This window comes from Dryobates pubescens, chromosome 3, assembly GCF_014839835.1.
Source record: "Dryobates pubescens isolate bDryPub1 chromosome 3, bDryPub1.pri, whole genome shotgun sequence".
Lineage (NCBI taxonomy): Eukaryota > Metazoa > Chordata > Aves > Piciformes > Picidae > Dryobates > Dryobates pubescens.
In genome coordinates this window covers 21,365,315-21,386,987 of record NC_071614.1, presented here as the reverse complement: position 1 = coordinate 21,386,987, position 21,673 = coordinate 21,365,315, and the positions used below count along the sequence as shown (strand labels likewise).

General features: G+C 41.7%; 1 protein-coding gene across 1 annotated transcript in view; it reads right to left on the bottom strand.

Annotated features, from left to right (window-relative positions):
* Window positions 1-21,673, bottom strand: part of KIF13B (kinesin family member 13B) — a 140,257-nt gene that overhangs the window by 10,437 nt on the left and 108,147 nt on the right. Inside the window, exons 32-38 of the mRNA XM_054179732.1 lie at window positions 20,727-20,819; window positions 19,143-19,295; window positions 18,141-18,218; window positions 17,377-17,430; window positions 16,433-16,453; window positions 8,813-8,930; window positions 7,358-7,491 (exon numbers count right to left, since the gene is read on the bottom strand). Of these exons, the coding sequence (XP_054035707.1) occupies window positions 7,358-7,491; window positions 8,813-8,930; window positions 16,433-16,453; window positions 17,377-17,430; window positions 18,141-18,218; window positions 19,143-19,295; window positions 20,727-20,819 (651 nt within the window). The remainder of the gene's footprint in view (window positions 1-7,357; window positions 7,492-8,812; window positions 8,931-16,432; window positions 16,454-17,376; window positions 17,431-18,140; window positions 18,219-19,142; window positions 19,296-20,726; window positions 20,820-21,673) is intronic.

The window sequence follows — 21,673 nt, the reverse complement described above, 5'->3', positions numbered from 1 at the left end:
AGTTTGGTGTTGACAAGAAACAGATGGGCAGAAGCAGCCTCACTGGGGTGGCGGGGCTAAGGAAACAAATCTTTGTTATGAAATGCAGTTGAGTTACTTGTGGGGGGAATACTGAAAACAAAGTGTTTGACTATCTTTGAAGACATTTACTGGATGAAAAATATTTCTGAGTCGAGAGCCAAATTCTGTCATTAAATGTTTGTAGATAGCCACTGCTGAACTAGATGTATATATTTATCCAATGGCAAAACACAACCCTTTTCCAGTGATAATTGTTGGCACCACTTCTCCAACCAAGCTGACAAAACAGGGAGCAAGAAGAAACATGAAAGCAATTCACTTTAAAGAATCTTTGAATCTTCATAGAACAACAACAAAAGTGTCTTTTTCCTAAGAGCTGCTGCTTTTTGCAGTGAGTTTAGAAGGTGCAAATTTTCTGGTCAGAGGGCAGGTCAGTTTGCACATACTTCGAGGTGACCAGAAGCCAGGTACTTACCAGTGATCAGTGTAACCTGACCTGGACAAGCTTGAGAAGAGGGCCTTTGTGGCCAAGTGGAAGTTCCTGCATCTGGCTTGGGGCAATCCCCAGTATCAATACAAGCTGGGGGATGATGTGATGGAGCACAGTGTTGAAGAGTAGGACTTAGGGGTACTGATGGATAAAAAAACTGAACGTGAGCCAACAATGTGGCTCGCAGCCCAGAAAGCAAACAGCATCCTGGGCTACATTAAAAGAAGTGTGGCCAGCATATTGAGGGAGGGGATTCTGTCCCTCTACTCCACTCTGGGGAGACCTCAACAGAAGTACTGTGTCCAGCTGTGGAGTCTTCAGCACAAGAAGGATGTGGACCAGTTAGAGGAGGTCCGTAGAAGGCCACAAAAATGCTAAGAGGCTTGGAGAACCTCTGCTGCTGTGAGGACAGGCTGAGAGAGCTGGAAACCAGCATGGAGAAGAGAAGGCTCTGGGGAGAGCTTATTGCAACATTTCAGTATTTAAAGGAGCCTATCAGAAAGATGGGGGCTGACTGCAGGAGGCCTGTTATGACAGGGCAAGGGGTGATGATGTCCCTGCTGACTGTACGGGATTTGAACTGGATGACCTTTAAGGGACTCTTCCAACCTAAAGCATTCTATGACTCTACAACCTGGAGACCCTCCTGGTATGCTGGTGAGCTTGAACAGCAAGTGTGTATCTTGCTCCACATAGAGATACCAAACTTAATCATAAGTGAACTGCTGATCGTACCATATATTACAAATACATGTCAGTCTCTTCACTGAGCTCAGAAAAAAACACATTTCATATTTCTATGTCATTAAACATTCTGTAAAATGCCTCTGACAATGGTGACTGATGACTTCAGCACAAAGCCTTTTGACTTCATGTCACTGGATGAAAATCCTTCAGTGCTAACACCCAATCTGCAGAAAGTTCAGTGGCTGTTAACAGAACAGACTGGGCCAGCATGCACAGGAATAATCCTCCAAGCACCAGAAATGGTCTAGCCAAGGTTACAGCTGATGCAATCCTAAAAGGGCGTTATCAGAAAACTCCCATTGCTCTTGTCTGTGCTTTAACATCCACAGATAGAAATGACTGAGATCAAGGACTGTCACACCGAAGGCTTTATGCTTGCATCGCCATTTAAAAGCAGCTACTGGAAACTTCTGCAGCAGGGCATAACAGTTGCTTCATTAAATGTAGATTTAAATCAGTTTGGAGCAGCCAGGATAAAATACTATCACAAGATATACACAGCAAGAATTCTGAATTCCCTAGTACACAGCCAAGAAAACTCAAGAAGGCAGAATCCATTTTAGAAAAGTCCCTCCCAGCAATATTCCTCTTTGCCCTCAATTTTAAAATCATTTAGAAGCCATTAATTATTCAAATATAAAATTTTCCCTCATTCATAGAAGCAGAGAATCATTCTGGTTGGAAACAAACCTTTAAGATTATCAAGTCTGACCATTTCACCCGGCACTGCCAGGTCACCACTAAATCATGTCCCTCAGCACCTCATCTACATGTTTCTTAAATCCCTCCAGAAACGGTGACTCCATCACTTCCCTGGACAGCCTCTTGCAGGGCTTCACATCCCTTTCAGTGAAGTCTTTCCTAATGTCCAACCTAAGCCTTCCCTGGCACAAGTTGAAGCCATGTCCTCTTAGCCTGTCACTCGTTCTTTGGTAGAAAAGACTGAACCCAACCTTGCTCCAACCTCCTTTCAGGGAGTTGTAGAGAGCCAAGGTTGTCTCCTCTCAGCCTCTTTTTCTTCACACTAAACAACCCCAGTTCCTTCAGCTGCTTCTCAGAGGACTTGTGCTCTAGATCCACTGGCATCTTTGGACACACTCCAACACCTCAATGTCCTTCTTGGAGCAAGGGGCCCAAAACTGAACTCAGTATTTGAGATGCAGCCTCACAAGTGCCAAGGACAGGGAAATAATCCCTGCCCTCATCCTGCTGGCCACTGTATTGCTGATAGAACCCCAGATGCTGTTGGCCTTCTTGGCCACCTGGGCACAGTGCTGGCTTATATTCAGCTGACTGTTGACCAACACCTCCAGGTCCCTTTCTGCCAGGCAATTCCCAGCCACTCTTCCTCAAGCCTAGAGCATTCATGAGATGATTGTTGTGATTTAAGTGCCGGATTCAGCACCTGACCTTGTTGAATCTCATCCCGGTGGCCTTAGCCCTTTGATCAACAAAGACATCTGAAACTCAGTACAAGTTTGTTTGCTGGGTTTTCTTGGTCTTTGTTTTCTCCTCTAAAGACACTGTGCCTTTCACATAAATCTGAGCACACCCTTTTTATTCCACCTTCCATATGTGGAACGTCTCAGCCTGTCATAATACTTTTGAATTCCACGTTTCTAATATACTTTATGCAAAATTAACCATACCCTTTTCTGTGCAGTTAAATTACTTCATTTCTAGGTCTGGACAGATTAAAAGGGTAATTCATAATCATCTTCCAGTTAGTTCATACAGAAATTTCAGTGGTTTCCACTAAGAACTTTAAAAACCAGTTTTCCATCCTCATTCTCATTAAAAGCTACTTGTATAAAGATGACAGGGAAAAATGAACTCAGAAAGAAATCAAACCACTAACAACTCAGTCACAAGAACTAGATACAGAGGAGCTGAGCTGGCTGCAGAGGATCTGTTGAGCTATGCTGATTACAGAATCCAAACGATTCTTTACTTGAAGCTCTGAAAAAAGCCTTCAAGATTTTTAAAGAAGGTTCTGAGAGGCCACATTATTTACATTTGGTTAAGGAATGTCAGTTCTAGCAGTTAAACTATGCACCATGCACATCCATGAAACTGTTATTTTTTAATGCCCTGCCAGAAAAAAAGGCTTTTCATTAGCCACATTTCATGATTTTTTAAGAGTCTGCATCAAAAGGTGGAAAAGGAAAAAAAAAAAGGAGAGCTGCCCTCTCCCTGTGTCAACATCTCTGCATTTCTATAGCACAAATCAAAAATCAATTACATTAGGATGTGGAAATTCAATGAGGTTTTTTGTGCCTCAAGACCTCTCATTTAAGCCACGTGCTAACAAAAAGACATTTGAGCATCCAACAAGTTTCCCAAGTATCAAGATGGCCAAAACCCACTTACAAAATGCACACTGCTCAGAGGCTTGTGCTTCTGCTAGAGCAATGTCATAAACCAGAAATCTGGAATGTAATGTGTACATTTTTCATGGCAGCACCCAGTGATGCCCCAAAATGTAATTACACAGGCAGTGCCTGGAGATCAACGGGGTCAGAAGGTAAAGTACAGGAATTCTGGCTGGTGCACACCATGAAAGCCTTAGTATGTTAATACAAAAGACAAGCTTCAAGAGCATGTACATAGTATCATTAAGCACAGAGAGATGAAGCTGATTCTCCATCCACCTGCATGTTTTACCCAAGTATTTTAAACTTTTCCTCATCAGCAGTAAGGTTTAGTGAAGCTTTAAATCTTGTACACCGCAGGACTAAGCTTTCTGGAGAATAGGCTGAGAAAATAAAAAGCAATTCCAGCCATCAATAAAGATTCAAATTGTTGGGTTTTTGGTGGGGTTTTTTTATTATTTACAGGCTACTGGCAATTAATTTAAAAGGCATCAGATAATAGAGAAAATAGGCATTTTCTAACTTAAAAGTATATACACAGCTTCATCAGAAACCAATCTTTTAGGTACATAAACAGCTTCATCGGAAGCCGTTTTGCTAGTTACATAAAGAATCCTATTATGCCAAATTAATTCAATCTAACTAATTAGAGAGCAGGAAGTTCTTTCAATTATTTTATGTGCTGTCTGAGAAACACACTTGAATACGAGAGCAGATTTCATTAATTGCGGTTCATTATTCTCCAGATTAGTTACTAAACTTGCATCAGAAGGTCAAAGACAGCAATTTTGTTACCTTGGCTGGAATGTCTCTGCATTTTTGAAGCTCAGGCAACCACTGACAATAAACAAAAACAGCACGGGGAAAGACCATTCTGTTAGGATAACTTGTGTGTGTGCTCGCCTACTTGAAGTTTGATGCCAGCCTAACCAACTGCACCTGACTGAAATAAAAAGCTGCTAAAATAAAAGATGGCATTTGCAGCACGAGTGATCAGAACTCCATCTTCTGTTTACTTGCACAGGATCAGGTTTGATAACCCATCCACTTGGAATGCTGCTTGGTCACGATGAACTTAACTCCAGTACTAAACTTGAGAAAAGGTTAAGTGCTGCTCCCTTGGAAATGATGCTCAAAAGCACTAAAATCAACTTAGCCGTAAGACCCTGCTTACAAGGCACAACAATTCTGATGCTTCCTGCAGAGCTGTACAGCCAGCTAACCCTGACAGTTTCACTATAGAATCATAGAATGGTCTGGGTTGGAAGGGACCTCCAAAAGTCATCTGGTCCAACCCCCTCTGCAGTAAGCAGGGGCATCCTCAACTAGATCAGGTTGCCCAGAGCCCTGTCAAGCCTTACCTTGACTATCTCCAGGGATGGGGTCCCAACCACCTCCCTGGGCAGATTTAATCCAACAGTCAGGCCAGCCATCTATTTCAAGATGGTCCACCAGTATTTTTCCAGAAGGGGGTTTAATGGCATTAGATAATTAAGTACTTGCAAATAACACCACAGATAGGCACTGAAAAGGGAGCTTGATAAGAATTGTGGAAATTGTCTTTCACTGTAGTTGTTTGATGAACCAGGAGAATGTAATAAACTGATCCACTTAGCTTTATGGTATTTATGTTCAATACTTACTATATATCTGCTTGTTTGCTTTTAGCTATAAAAGGATGATTTAGATCTTCCCATTTGCTTTGAAAAGCATCCCTTTGGTCACTTCTATTCCTGAACCTAGCTCTCCCAATTTGTTGTTTCAGCAACACAAGTCTATCAGTTCCTGGTTAGGGGTCAGATTCCTTTGCAATCATAGCTGAAATATCCTTTGGGCTTTGACTCCCTTTATAGTTTTTGTAGTTCACCACCTACTCTCACCTTGCACATTCATTTATGTCCCCTGCCACCGTGTATCAAAGTTTTATTCTTCCCCAGAACTAAGATGCATTGTTCTGTATTTTCTGAGACTCAGAAATATCATTTTTTGTGTCCTCTCCATGGTGTGTTTTACTACAGCTAGGCAAGAATTACTACCTTGCTGTCTCCTTCTGGCAGGTTAGCAATAAGGCGTTAAAGCCTATTACCAAACAGTGACCATCAGCAGCCCCATCATCCACCGAGTACATCAGCCATTCATCAACACCACCATTTAAATCCTTCTGGCCACATTTGCATCATGATAAAGAAACAGCAAGACAGATTATGAGACATGGCATTTATGAGCTTAACAGTCCTGCTACAATGGCACGTATTTGTTGTGCTGCACAGAAGTTGCAGCTATTTCTGTAGCAGTTCCTTCACTTTTAGCTCTCTCTCTCCCCACGCTGTGATTGCTAACAGGAGTGAAGCAGAGCTGCAGAGAATATCTATAAACCTTTGAAAGCAGTGAGGTGTGTTTGAGATATGAGTGACTTGTTCTGTTACAAAACCTGCAAATAATTTGAAGACTTCCTTTTATTAATCAGATGCAGTGGTCATGGAAATAAACTTCACTTGCTCTTCAACTCAGCCAAGCACTAAATCATCACCAACTCCTATTAGCTTCTGGGTTTTTTTTAAACAAAGCAAAAATAGCATTCCCTCCTATTAAAAATAGTTGTGATCTCAATCAGAATGCTTAAGTTGCCACAGTAATCCATAACATAAATTAAAAATCTCTTAAAATAGATGTCTCTGTAGTTTAAAAACTGACTTCAAGGCAAATAATGCAAAGCTGATCTTGAACAGAGGGGAAAGAGTGGGAACAGGTGGTTAGACTAGAGGCAGGAAATTAGGCCTTGCTTCTAATCTTCACTCTCATTGATTCTGCAAGAGTTCAAGAAGTTGTGAAAGGCTCTCACTGCAATTGTAAAGAGCACCTATTTGCATCTTCTGATACCCAAATACTTTTAAAGAAAGCCACTGTCTTAATTCTCTAAATATCATAGATACATGATTCCAGTCTCCACATTAAGGCTGTTCTAAGCAAAAGGCAACATGAAACTGTAAAGGGTTAAATTAGATAAGATATTGTGATACTGTGATATGAGAGTAAAATTTGCTCTCTTTATTACTTTGTAAAGGAAGAAAAACCACACAGTCAAACTAATCTTGGGCTGCATCCAAAGCAGTGCGGCTAGCAGATCAAGGGAGGGGATTCTGACCCTCTGCTCTGCTGAGATCCCACCTGCAGCACTGTGTCCAGCTCTGGGGTCCTTAGCACAGCAGAGACATGCACTGCAGCATCAAAACAAAACCAAAAAACCCAAACCCAAATGTAAAATCAAATGCTTCTCTGACATGTGGAATAAATAAGAGAACGAACAAAATCAAGTGTCCAAAGTGCACAGCAGAAGATGGTAAAAGGTGACAGGAGGCAGAGCGAGGGGTAGGAGGGAACGGGGTATGAAATAAGGAATTAAAAATAGAATTACATTTTCCTCTTGGCAATACACAAGCACTAAGTGCACTTCATAAATTTTACTATTGTTGCTGCAAGTGGTATTACCATCAATCATGCTGGCAGTGTGTTTGGCACTTCTAAAAAGCCAAGTGGGGTGAGTGTATCAATAAGTTTAACCAGCTCCGCTACCTCTGAACAGAACGGAGGGGAAATGCATCACAGGGCTTTACTATGACTAAAAGCTTGGTTTGTGCTGCAACAACATAGAAAATAGCATTTTACCAGCCAGTCTAACACCACTCACCAATATTACTGCATAGGCTCTTTGATTTGATTTTTTTACCTGCTGTACAAGAGGAGAGGTCTGCCTGCCCTTCTTCTCATCCCTAACAGGAAAGAGAGACTTCAGCAGCTTTGGCATCTGAGGTACAAAAGACTTGACAGGATTCAAATAGGAAGCAGCAAGGCTACCAAGACCTGTTGGAAAAATTGAAAAATTAGAGATGATGCTGGAAGGTAGGGAAAAAAGCCCTAAAAAAAAATAAATAGCCAAAATGCAACAACATCTTCCAATGGTCAAAGCATTAGCCAAGGAAAAGCATTGAGTGCTTGTTTCAGCTTTGCGTGGGAGATATGAATTTGGGTAGGTCTTAATCTGTGGCCCCAGCAGACAAAGTATTTATGTTGTGAAAAAGCTTGCTGTTTGCAACTAGAAACACAAAGTGCTTTATAACGTGCAGAAGCAGGAAAAAAACCACCCCAAACAAACAACAAACAAGCAGCATAATGGAAAAAAGGATGTCCAGACAACACACAATTTAAATGACAATTCCAAAACTTACTAGAAGTAAAAGATGAGAAGATCCAAGTTAAGAAAAAGAAAAAATGTTAGGGGCATTCAACTCTCCTTATTCATACTCCTTTTTTCTACACTACTCTCCCTTGAGCAAACCTAGACATACAAAACATCACCACTATGTATCTCAGTGCTCTCAGTTATGTATTAGGCACAGAGTGCTGCTTATTTTCTAAAGCATGAGCAGTCTGTCTTGGCTGTTTTAACTCGTGTAACAGCATGTTCTGATCTCAGCTAACCCGTGGCTTTAGAAATTGAACTACCTGAGATAAAGACTGAATATTCAGACAACTTTAAACATGTGGCATTTATTTTGTAGTGGAACTAGTGTCAGGTTAGACTGGACATTAGGAAACATTTTTTCATGGAAAGAGTGGTCAGGCATTGGAATGTGTTGCCCAGAGAGGTGGTTGAGTCACCAACCCTGGATGTGTATAAAGGTGGTTTGGATGTGGTGCTTGGGGATATGGTTTAGGGGTGAACCTTGTAGAGTAGGGTTATCATTTGGACTTGGTGATCCTGAGGGTCTTTTCCAACCTGAATGATTCTGTGGTTTAGAGGTAAGGCTTGTTAGAGCTGCATGGAATCTGAGTAGCTTAGCCACAAGTGCTCATTGTTCACAGAGGACTGCATGGACGTTGCTGGAGAGGAAATTTCTTTGCACAGAATCATTTAGTCTGGAAAAGACCTTTAAATCAACCCTGATATCTTCAACTAGAGTAGGTTGCTCAGAGCCCTGCCCAACCTGACCTGGAATGTTTCCAGGGATGGGTTTTCTACCACATCTCTGAGCCACCTATTCTAATGTTTCACCACCCTTGATGTAAAAAACTTATTCCTTGTATGTTCCTTGCATCTCTGAAAGCAGCTCAGCTTTATCTGACATTCAGGAGCTGTGGTAACTTCATTCCATTTTTAGGAAAGCTTTAGGAAAGCCCTTACCTGGATCAGGAGAGTGGTTTTGCTGCCCTGAGCCTGGCAGAGAGGTACGAGATGGACTAATGCCTCTACTGGAATTTGTGGCACCTTGGGATACATCTTGCTGACTCTCCCATCGGCCCTACAGGTCAAAAAAGAAAGAGGTGTATTTTTCACTGTTAGCACACCAGCAAGAGTACAGCAGTACTTACACACCATGCCAGCCTGCACAGCCCCTTTGCAAAGTTCAGAATGCGCAGAGCTGAGGAAAGACCCTTGCCCAGAGACATTTTTAGTTGAAGCACCCAGCCCTGCAAAGATAAGCACCCTCAGCTCCCACCAGCATCAAGGCACATAAAAAGTCTATGTATAGACCTCAAAGCTATAGTATTTCACTCAACTGCACAGCTGTGTTTTGAAAGTTACAACCAAGTGAAAAGTTACAGCCAGATGAAAATAAAATAGCACTGTCTGCTCCAAATTCCTAAATGTTCTGTGTGTCTGCTCAGGAAGCCATCACAAGCAAGATCTGGCTATAGAGAATGTCAGAGAGAAGGGGTGAGGACAGACAGAGATCTGAATAAGAAAAGGAATACGAACATAAAGAGACCTAAAGGGTGGACTTTAGTGTCTAGGGTAGGATAATAGATGAGCTGATCACCACAAGCAGAAGCAAGTGTGGTACTCCAACTTTTTTTTAAAGTTGGAAAATTGAGATGGAAAACATCAAAATGAGCTGCAGACACCAGCAGCCAGAAATACATTATGAAAGTACAGGTCAGAGTTTTGACATGATTCGTGAATATGAAACACAGCAATTTTCAGACCTGTGTGTAGAGGAGAGAGGAAGAAACACTGAGTAAGAAGACAGGAGGCCATCTATCTTCCCAGGGTTCCTGGATTCTCTAGAAGGGTTTTCACATGGATACCAAGGGAGGTAAAATCATTCTGCAAATGGTGTGTGATTTCTCTCACTTTTCCAAAGGTCCATTGTAATTTTCATGTTTCCTCTCAACCTTACAGGTCAGAAGTTGGCTCAATGACAGAGTCTCTTGGCTAACAGAGAGAATCTCCAAGCAAGTATTTCACACCAGTGCATGAGTGGCAAGAATCTATGTGGCAAATTTGTTTGTTTTTTCTTCCAAACTATATCATCTTGAAAAGTAAACTAGATTCCAGATTTGTCTGCAGTAATTACAGGAAGTGACTGGCTGGAAGAAGGTGCTTCTGCTGATAGTTTCACATGAATATAAGACAGAACATTGCTTCACCAAACTGGCCGCCACGTTAGGTGTAGGTACTCATTTCAGGTAGGTACTGAAATCCATGTGGTTGTCCTGCAAACATCTGATACAGGTACAGCAGCAATGTTTGCTGAAGGAGTTCCCCTGCACTGCTGAAGACTAGGCTCTAATAAAGCTACCTGGTGCTAATTTACTTAATTTGTAAGAGACCTTAAGGCAATTCAAAATCTATTTAAGAGTCTGTGGATGAAAACAAACACTACAAGAAGTCTCAATGTCTTGTGGAAAAGTGGTGTCCTGTTCAGGGAGTAGAGTTCCCTCAGACTACAAACTACCTTCCCAGCCAAACTGAAGTCTGATCCCACTTCTGTTAAAGAGTTATGCTTCAGCTGGTACAAGATCTGTACTTGTTTGGATTTGTCTGTATCTGCATCTGAATCTTGCTTGTTCTTTTAAAAGACGTAACAAAAAGAGAGATGAGATGGTACAGTGAACATACTAGAAAAGAGTCACAAGGGATGGACAGATCTTCTACATGCCAGACCACAACTTTCATGTATTCTTCCTGGAGGAAAAGTGGGAAATGTGCCTCTTCCAAAAGCTTTGTGCTGCTGGATGTAAGGAAATTACCCAACCTTGAATAGAAAACTTGACAGGCAGCTAAACTAATCTTAACTGTAACCTAAAGTCATGAATATTTCACAAATAATAAATAAGCCAGGACAGGAGGAACAGATTTCTCCAGTTGGTGGAAGGTCACACTGAGCAGCCCAAAGCAAGAGTCATTTCCATTTGGATCTATATTAGTCTCATAGAAACTCTCCTGCTTTGAATAGCAAGTAACTTGTGCTTTTGCAACACAGCACTCATCTTCAGACCTCAACTAGCTAGCTAATATTTGTATTATGAGATGTAGAGACAACAGGCATTGTTTCTGTGAAATAACATCTGGGATACCTAAAGACTAATGGATGTCTGACTTCACTGGAGGCAGCCATTCTGGATGTCAAAACTGATATAACCCAGGCTGGGACTAGGAGTAATACCAGGGGTTTGTTTAGTCTTGTATTTTGGAGACTTTGGTGTTTAAGCCCTTCTTGAAAGCTTCATGCTCTATCTGGACAGATGATAGAGCTGTTCTACCCAAACTTTAAGCCCTGAACTTAAGCATTATCTTTGACCTGCAACACATTTATGTCTTACATCAAAAAGTCATGCCTGTGTCCAGAGAATTCTTTCCACAAAATGCTTCTATGAAGCGGTCTTTCCTATTCCACTCCTCAGACACACTTATTCATGTTTTACAGTCTTGTGTTTCAACTAGTGCAGGTTTCTTTCAGGTAGTCTTATCACATGCATCTTGATTGACTCAGATCCTCTCAAAATACTTCAGAGAATGCTTTCCTCTCCTGCCATTTTGATAATTCCACACACAGCACCTGACATTGAAAGCCAGCATGGAAACAGCCCAACGACTTCAGACAATGCTCAGACTGCCTTTCCCCTTCAGGATGGGAAATGTTTCCTGAAGTCTCCTTCTGTGGTTCCCACTGATAGGTTAGTTTGCAGAAGAGTAAAAAAATGAGAAAAGATGGGCAAAAAACCTGAATGTAGTTCAGTATTTTATGGATGCACCAGTTCAGGGGTGCTGAAGGAGGTAAAAAAAGGTGACTGTTTGGTGGGAAGTCATCACAAGACTCAATCAATCCTGAAAGAGTTCGGTTTTGTTGCTTTGCTGTCTCATCTGCCATCAGCCTGATAGATGTTGGCATTAGGTTAAGAAAAAGAACTACAGAAGAGTTCTGAAGGCTTCTTTTCTAGAGGATAAGTAACACTTGATTCATATTACTTTTGGATCTTAGGATAATGACTCACATAGTAAAGACAAATGGATAAATGTGACATGTGTTAAATATATGTACTGAAAAGAGTCTGTCCCCAGTCTCTTGACACCTGCCCTTCAGATATTAGTAAGCATGGAGAAGATCCCCTCTTGCTCTGCTCTTCTCCAGACTACACAGCCCCAGGTCTCTCAGCCTTTCATCAGTAAGATGCTTCAGTCCCCTCAGCATCTTCATAGCCTTCTGCTGGACTCTCAACAGTAGTTCCTTGTGTCTCTTGAACTGAGGAGCCCAGAAGTGGACCCAGGACCCCAAATGTGGCCTCATTAGGGCAGAATAGAGGGGGAGGAGAACCTCCCTCAACCTCTTCTGAATGTACCCCAGGAGACCATTTGCCTTGGCCATCGAGGGCACACTAATATGAGCCTCAACTTTAATAAAACAGCAAACTATTAAAACATGGGTAAACCAGGGCAAAAAGTGGAGAAATATTTGTAGAAGAAAATACTGGAGACAACTGAAAGGGTCAACTGTTGTGCGAAGAGCCTGCAGAGGCAAAAGGTATTTCATGAATGATTGATCGTACTAAACTGGATTGAAAGATAACTTATCTCAGTCTCACAAACCCAGAAAAAAAAATAGAAGAAATATTAACTATATTAACTTGATGAAGTTCCCAGGTTTCACATATACATGTTATATAGCACTCTCCCATGATTGCTTTGTGCATTCACTAACTGAAACACTTAAACTTTAAGTCTAAGCAATTGGTATACTTCAAGTGCTGTGAATCCTGCCTCTATCACAAAGGGTGGTGAGAGAAAGGAAGGAAGCCTGTAAATCATTTGCCCAGAGGAGCCATCAGTTCATGAATATATCTGGTCTCTGCCAAGTGACCAAACAGAGGTCAAGTGACTTAATTTAACAAATCAAAAGTAGCCACCTGATGAATGTGTGTCCTTTGATGTATTTTGATATAGAGCTGTTTATAAAGTTTTTTATTTCTATACATAGAATACATAGAATACATAGAATAAACCAGGTTGGAAGAGACCTTCAAGATCATCGCGTCCAACCCATCAACCAATCCAACACCGCCCAAGCAACTAACCCACAGCACCAAGCACCCTGTCAAGTCTTCTCCTAAAAACCTCCAGTGATGGCGACTCCACCACCTCCCCAGGCAGCCCATTCCAATGTGCAATCACTCTTTCTGTATAGAACTTTTTTCTAACATCCAGCCTGAACCTCCCCTGGCGCAGCCTGAGACTGTGTCCTCTTGTTCTGGTACTGCTTGCCTGGGAGAAGAGACCAACATCCGTCTGTCTACAACCTCCCTTCAGGTAGTTGTAGAGAGTAATAAGGTCACCCCTGAGTCTCCTCTTCTCCAGGCTAAGCAACCCCAGCTCCCTCAGCCTCTCCTCGTAGGGCTTATGTTCCAAACCCCTCACCAACTTTGTTGCTCTATACCTTCTCCTTCTCTACCTTCCCTTCTTTCTCACATCCTCCATGAAAAAACACCAGGGAATTGATTTCAGGTCAGCACCGACATGCACAGAATCTTTAGAGCAAATATGGGCGATCACTACCTAAGTCATCTGTAGGCTTTACCTGCCAACAAGTCTTTTCTTGAAGTTGACAGACCATTAAAATGCTGCCACTGCATGAAAGAAAGGAACAGTTCTTTTGTTTTATTATTTTAGCAATTCAGAAGAGGCTTGGGCAAAGGTGACCATGTAGCACTTAAATACAAGCATACAGCTGGGACAAAAGGCACTTGTTTTCATGAACAAGAGATTATTCAAACTGATCTTCATAGTACCAAACGGTGAAAAGACTCTGGTTCACAGTAAATCATAGAATCACAGGATAGTAGGAAATGGAAGGGACCTCTGGGGTGCATCCAGTCAAGACCCCTTGCTAAAGCAGGGCCACTTAGATCAGGCTGCACAGGGTCGTGTCTAGACAGGTTTGAATCTCTCCAGAGAAGACAACTCCACGATGTCTCTGGGTACCCTGGTCCAGTACTACATTGCTCTCACAGGAAGTATTTTTTTTCCTTATGCTTAGGTGGAACCTCCTGTGTTCCAGTTTGTGCTCATTGCCCCTTGTCCTGTCACTGGGCACCACTGAAAAGACTCTGGCTCCATCCTCTTGACTCCTGCGCTTTAGATACTGATCAGCACTGAAAAGATCCCCTCTCAGTCTTCTCTTGTTCAAGCTAAACAGCCCCAGGTCTCTCAGCTTTTCCTCATCAGAGAGACGCTCAGTCCCTTCAGCATCTTTTTAGCCTCTGCTGGACTGTCTCCAGCAGTTCCCTGTCTCTCGTGAACTGAAGAACACAGAACTGGACTCAGTACTCCAGATATGGTCTCATTCAGGCAGAGTAGAGGGGGAGGAAAACCTCTCTCAACCTGCTGGTCATGCTCTTCTTAATGCACCTGAAGTTTAAGTGGCTCAGTTGTATCTTCATTGGCTTTTGGATACAAGGTTTTTGAGCTACCAAGTATTGCACCTTTGGGCAAGGAAGGATGATTGTCAAAAGACAGAATGGCTACTATGCAAAGGAATTTTAAGACAAACTCATGATATTTTTCATCAATATGTGATTATAGTCTGAAAAAGACCTGTAAAACGAGACTGAGGTGCCTTCCCTTCTTTGTGCATCTGATTCATCCCTTTTAAGTCAACTGAATTTTTAAACTTCCAATACAAGCACCCTGGAATGTAAAAATCCAGCTCTGTATCTTGTATCACCACTAAGAGTCTACAGCCCTGCATCACTTGATGTGCTGATGTTTGAGATGCAATAAAACTCATCTTGCTCTCCTGTAACCGTATCTGAAGAGATAACAGAAGTGAAAATTGGCTTTTTCTCATTTAAGCAAGATGATATAACATAGAGGTGAGACCAAATGCAGCCCTGTGAACCTAATATGGACAGATTAGTCTGCACCCAATTCAGGCTGCTGTTACTATCCACAGAGTCACAGAAAGGCAGGGGCTGGAAGGGACTTCCAGAGCACATCTAGTCCAACCCACTGTGGTAAAGCAGGGTGACCTAGAGCAGATTGCCCAGGATTGCATCCAGGCACGTTTGCAATCTCTCCAGATAAGGACACTCCACAACCTCTCCGGGCAGCCTCCTCATGTTTAGGTTGGAACTTCCTGTGTTCCATTTTATGCCTGTAGCCCCTTGTCCTATCACTTGCCACCACTGAAAGAAGCCTGGCCCCATCCTTTTGATACAGGCTCTTTAGGTATTTATATTCTGTGACTGGTTATGATACAATAAACCACTTATTTGAGAACAGATCATAATCATTTGTAAATAAAAACAAATGCCTGGGGAAATGACTATGTATGACTGCTGGAGAAGACTTCTTTTTCATTAAATTTCTCTGCAAGTGACAAAGACATCTAACTTGGCTGACATTCTGCATACCAAGTTGTTTCCACACCCTTTATGCTGAAAGAGATAGGACCAATCTCACCAGTGTGCTTTTTCATCTGTGTGCTAAGAATTTCACAGAATAGGTTGGTTGGAAAGAACCTTAAAGATCACCTAGCTTCAACCCCCACTGCCACAGGCAGGAACACCTCCTACTTGAGCAATGCCAGGTTGCTCAAGACCCCATCCAGCAGGTCTTTGATCACCTTCTGTGGTTGGAGACTCCACAGCTTCCCTGGGCAACCTGTTCTAGTGCAGTGCAGTGTTACATTTGTTAAACATTTCATTGAGATTACAAAAGCTTTTCCTGTGGAAATGGAACCAGAGATCCATCTGAAACCTGACATTCCTAACAGGGGAGTTTTCACCCCCAGTGTCCTGAGTAACAAGTGCCTTGAACATGAAGCAAGCTGCAAGCAAGGAGGTAAAGCTACACCACCTCAATACCATGTTACAGCACTGCACTGTTTGTCAACAGCTACATCAGCCACGGTGAAGAGCTACAAAGCCTCATGCAAACCACTACCAATTAACTCTGGTTAACCAAAACCTGGCACAGCTAAGGGGACAGAGGCATTAGTCTGAGAGCATTAACATGGTATCAAGCATAAACATGTTTTCCATTGGCCCAGTACTAATTTTAAATCATTCTTTCATAGAAGTGAAGAGATGCTAATGCTGAACTAGTTGAAGTCATAAAGATTTGGAAGAAACTCTCAACATTTACCTCATCTCCAGGCTAATGTACACATGACTGGCAAATATTTGCTTGCTTTCATCTCTATCTTTCTTTTTTTTTTGAGCTAAAAGGCCATTTCTGAAATAACTTCACCCTGTCCAGAGAACTGTGAGAAATGGCCTTAAATAGCTATAACTCTGTAATAAAGCATAAGATAGACCCAAAGAGGAGACACTTCTCTCATTTGCACCAGTCTCACACTGCACTGATGATAGGCTTATCAATGGAAAAACTTATTTGCTGTGTATTATGCAAATGAGACACCACCAGCAGCATCTTCAAAGCAGAAAGTAGAAGTAAGACAGCAAAATAAACTTTATAGTGAGATAAAATTATTATCCCACTCATTAGGTGGACCTAATGCATTACCTCTGCTGGGACCTTTAGACTCTGAAACATGCAATGAGAGAAATCATTGAAAGGAAGGGAAGAGAAAAACAGAAATCATTAAGAACTCTGGATTTTAATTTTCACTTTAAAACCTGTAATAATGAAACGTTCCAGAAAACAGAAGTTGCTGTAAGCACTGTATCACCTGCAGATATTTTAGCATTCTCTACATGTATAAGATGTAGCAGATTTAGCAGCCAATGCTAGAGCACTACATCAAAATTCTATTATTCTGTGCAGCTGCATTATGCATTAAAATGCCTTGTCACCACTAGATTCTCCCTTTTAAAATGACTACAGGCTTGCTGGCCAGAATATCTCAGAAGACGACCCTTCAGTTTATCTGGGATTTGGAAAAGAAGTTTAAATTTAATCTTTCACTTTTTAAAGAAATGCTTTTGATCTATACTGTGGGGTTTTTTAAGGTGTGGAATGGCCTGAATTATCACCCACCACAAGCTTAGGACTGCTGGTTTCCCTCTGAAGGTCAAAGACTATCTTCAAAAGCCTCTATTCTGTCCTAGAGGTGGACCTACGGTTAAATATGAACCCAAATTTGTCCCTTACTCAGAAGGTTTGCATCCACCCAGGTGAAAGCTTTGGAAGAGCTCCAAAGCTTAAAAATGAGAAAATTTCCACTGCAAAATGCACTCCTGTGTGAGGGCTGGGTATACTTAATCTTGTCTAGTCTGCCATTGTACATCCCACAGCAGTTAGCAGCAGACTGACAAAGGCCTGAGAGCTTTCCAACAAGTCTTTTGTAGCACATCCAGAGCTAGAATGTCCTAGCAGTAATCCCAAGGATACAGGGAGCACATGGATGTGTCCTTTTACAGGAATTTTGCATTTATACCCCTGTGACTGGTACAGTGTAGTCACTGCAGACAGAGTGAAGATTTCCCAGGAGACCTGCAGATACTTACCCGGTTACTGCTCAGATTATAAAGGGGTGCTAAATCTTGGCGGCTTGCAGAAAGCTGAAATAGTTAAGACAAGCAGAGTTATTTCTGAACAAAAAGTTAAACAACTGATAAATATGCCTCTTGACAGACACGAGGAGGGGTGAAAAGAAATGGTTTTGTGGGTAAAACAACTAAAATCCAAGAGGTGAAGGTGAAGTCCCAATTACTGGCCCAGAATTTGACTAGTTTGGTTACCACTTCTACCAAAGGATTTCTTTTCAGGACAACAGAAGACTCATCTTGCTTAGGCACAACCCCATCACAAAGCTTAAGTTCAGTAAATATTTGTAACTTGCTTTCAAAGCTTCTAAAGAAACAGAAGAAAAACAAGTCTCCAACTTGATAGATACGTGAAAAAAAACAAACTCTATTTTTCAGGGAAAAAACCCTCCAAAAACTAAACCAACCCCCTAAACCTGCAAACAAATAAGCAATCTGAAACAAACAAAAAACCCTCAAAGCACAACAGAAGTTCTTTTTAATGTTGCTTTTTCATACAGTCTGGATTTGTGTGGGTGCTTCCAAGCATACTGGCCTGCATGATGAAGCAGATTTTGTCTCCCCTTTGGGATTTACATGCTCCCAAATAGCACAGACAAACACAAGGGTCAAAGAGAAGGAAATTCATTGCTATACACACTGAGTCTGACATCACAGGGACCTGTGATTGAAAACCTGGACTTGCTGTCCTTGATATGCTGCAGGGACCAGCATAGAATACTCACCCGATTCACATTGGGCGAGCTCAGGCTCCTGCGGCAGAGTTTTCCTTTTCCCATTAGCTGCTCTTTGACAGCAACTTCCTGCCAATCACAGAGAAGCAAAACAAAGAAAATATGCCTGATTTGCAAGAATCCAAGTTCCAGTCATCCCATCACAGTTTTGATTATACAAGAAAACTGTTTCTAAACAACCCTATTGCACAGGCTCATGTCTGTGAAATCTACTGTGATCTAAACCTTGCATGTAACACATCTAGTATATTGCTGGCTGGCACATGAAGGATTTTTCAGCTAGTTCTGATTCTAGGAGATGACTGTTACAGATGCAGAAACTCAAACACTCCCGTTCCTAGTTCAGAACCTATTTCAATCCCTTAAAGTAATTATACAAGACAGGGAACTTGCTTCCAGTACTTGGAGCGCATCACACTTCACCATTAATTTATAGTGGGCAGGTACAATACTCCAGCTTGTTTTGCATAACTTTCTTTTGTGCTTCCATAATTTATATCCAGAAGAACAATTCTCAATAAACACTTCTCCTCTCTTTTTCCTGGTAAACAGATCGAGCTACAGTACTTAAGATTAACCCTTACTGATTGACAGAACATTTTTGGTTACTTCAAGGCAGAAAATGGGCAAAATAACAAGAATCCTACTAAAAACTTCAGAAACTATTACTAAAGCCCATGCTTTTGCCACACAACTGCTTTTTCTGAACAATAAATCAGCAATAAAGGGTCTTTAAAACCAAGCATGGATCCCTTAATAGTGCATTTAATATAAAGCTTCCACTCTCATCCATATTGCAGTGAGAATCCCTCAGTGAAGAGACTTGCTCCTTTGGATGTTTGCCACATGCACATTTTGTAAGGATGAGGTATACACTAAAGTGTTGGGTTTGGTTTGTTAGCCATTGTATGCACTTATGAGAACATCTGCATTGCCATGCACTGTTCTCAGGAAGCAAATTCTCTGTTGTTTGATACAGCCTTAAACTCAGACCTGGCGCAGGCGATCCAAGGTGAGAATGTTCTCCACGGCCAGCACACTCCGCAAGTACTTCTCAATATAGGCTTCAGAGTCAGCTGAAGCTGCATCTTCCACATTTGCTGCCATTCTGGCCAGTGCCTCCCGCTCTTCAGCTCCTTGAGCATCCTAGGAAGATGAAAAGAAGCAACAAAATCACATAATGGTGGGGAGACTCTCTGAGATCATCTAGTCCAACACACCTGCAAAAGCAGGGATGCCTAGAGTAGGCTGAAGAATTTCCTTCTATGAAGAAAGGCTGAAAGAGTTGGGCTTGTGCAGCCTGGAGAAAAGAAGCTTCCATGGGATATCTTATTGTAATCTTTTAGTACTTAGGGGATATTTAGACTGGATAGAAGGAAGAGGGTGGTGAAACATGGTCATAGGTTGCCCAAAGAGGTGGTAGATGTCCCATACCTGGAAACATTCAGCTGAGGTCAACTGGGGCTCTGAGCAACCTGATCTAATTTATAATGTCCCGGCTGACTGCAAGGGGCGTGGACTAGATGAGCTCAAAAGGTCACCAAAATAATTCTGTGATTCCATGAGGTTGCCAGGGATCACATTCAGGCGGGTTTGGAACCTCTCTAGAGAAGGAGATTCCACAACCTCTCTGGGCAGCATGTTCCATCCTTTCAAAATAAAAGTAAAAATCTCCCACTTCAGCCCTGAAAAAGTCACATTTTTAACACATGCAGGAAAGATTCAAGAATGTTTTCCCTCATGCTTGGGGCAGCTTCTTGTTGGAGACTTCTAAACACAAGCCTTGTTAGACTGAAAGAATTCATGCCATGCCAATTGCATGGGAGCTCCTACCACTGTCACAGACATCTCAAGCTCCACGTGGCTGGTTGGTTTTGAGAGTCCACAGTGAGACATTGCCACTGATAAGACAAAGGGCTGCATGTTTTTAATTAAAAAGTGCTCAGATGCATTTGGGATGTTACCTATCCTGTGAGGAAAACACAATTTCAAGTGATTTGAAAAAAGACAACCAACCAACCAACCCCCAAAAAACCCACCAGAACACTGCTTGAGAAGCATTTTAACACAGAGTGCTAGATACAGCAGAACATAAAAGACAGAGTCAGGCAGCAATCAGACTTCCGGCTCTTCATGTGTTAATGTTTTTACAAGTGCTGTGATACAGCATCTGTTTGGAAGGAGAGGATTAGCATCTAGCTAGGAACATGCTCAGGAATCAAGAGTTGCATAAAGACATAACTCAGAAACAGCCACTTTGTTATTTTTTACAGATTCTCATGTACCCTACATTAGGCACTTCACATACACATCTATACTCCCCCTTTTTTCTCTCTCTCTAAATTGTTTCTTCAAGGACCTGAGCAAATGGATGCTCTCTCAACAAAATACATAATGACACTGATCAGGCACGGGTTGCTGCTAAGTCACAGCATGTAAAGGGAATATGCTTAATCTTTTATAAGAACCATAGTTTATGCTTGCAGCAGCAAGAGCCAGCATGCTCAAAATAGGGGGAAAAAAATCAGGAAGTTAAAGGCTCTTAGCCAACTTCAGAGACTCTGATTTCTTATTCACCTCTGGAATATTTGAGACTATCTCAAAAGTGACACCGCAGCCAGGAATGGAACTTCGGTGAGACATTCTCCGGAGGAAACTCTGTGCAAAGCCCTGTGGGGAAGCAAAAAACCAAGGCAATTATTTCTTGCTTTAAGGAAAACATGGTTTAACATATTTCTACTGAAGTAAATAGAGTTTACAGTGAAAGAAGTCCAAGCCCCAAAAGACTAGCCAATACATATGTAAGAGTCACAGATTTGAACTGGGAGGCAAACAATTTGCTTGTATTTTAGACACAGAGAATTAACCCCCTTCACTGCAAGGTGACTGCTTATCCAGCACACAAAGCATTTGCTAGTTCTAGAGGTGGAGGGTTGTTTTTTTTTGCTAGAGCCTTAGGTGACTTGTCTTGAATATTGACAAGTACAGACACTAAATTCTTGACCAAAGAGATCGTTATGAAGAATGATTTAAGGGGCATGGTCATTGTTTATGCTGACTTGGCGCCTTGCAGGGTTAAGAACTGGACTGGTGAATTAATGCAGAGATGAGTCATTCAAAGATGCTGCTGAGACAAACACCCAGCAAAGGTTATTGACAGGGATTTTTAGAAACCTAGCAGAAAGGCACAGATTCCATGTTGAATTAAAGTAAAAACTATCATTGACTAAAACCACAGAAAACAGAACTGAAGAAGACTTAACACAATTGTAATTACTGGCTCACTCCATTTACCCATTGGATACACACTTCCCTTCTAAATGACCAAAAATTTGCTGTTCCCATTCTGAGGAAAAGATTTTGCTTGATTGAAGCACCAGGAACTGCAGTCCTTCTATTCCCAGCACTAAAAGCAGTTTAAAATTGCCTACAAGGTTTCTGGGTGTGACCACACCTCTTTTGCTCTTGCTTCAGATTTTAACTACAGATGTGCAAACAGAATAACAATTCGGGCTTTCTGCTGT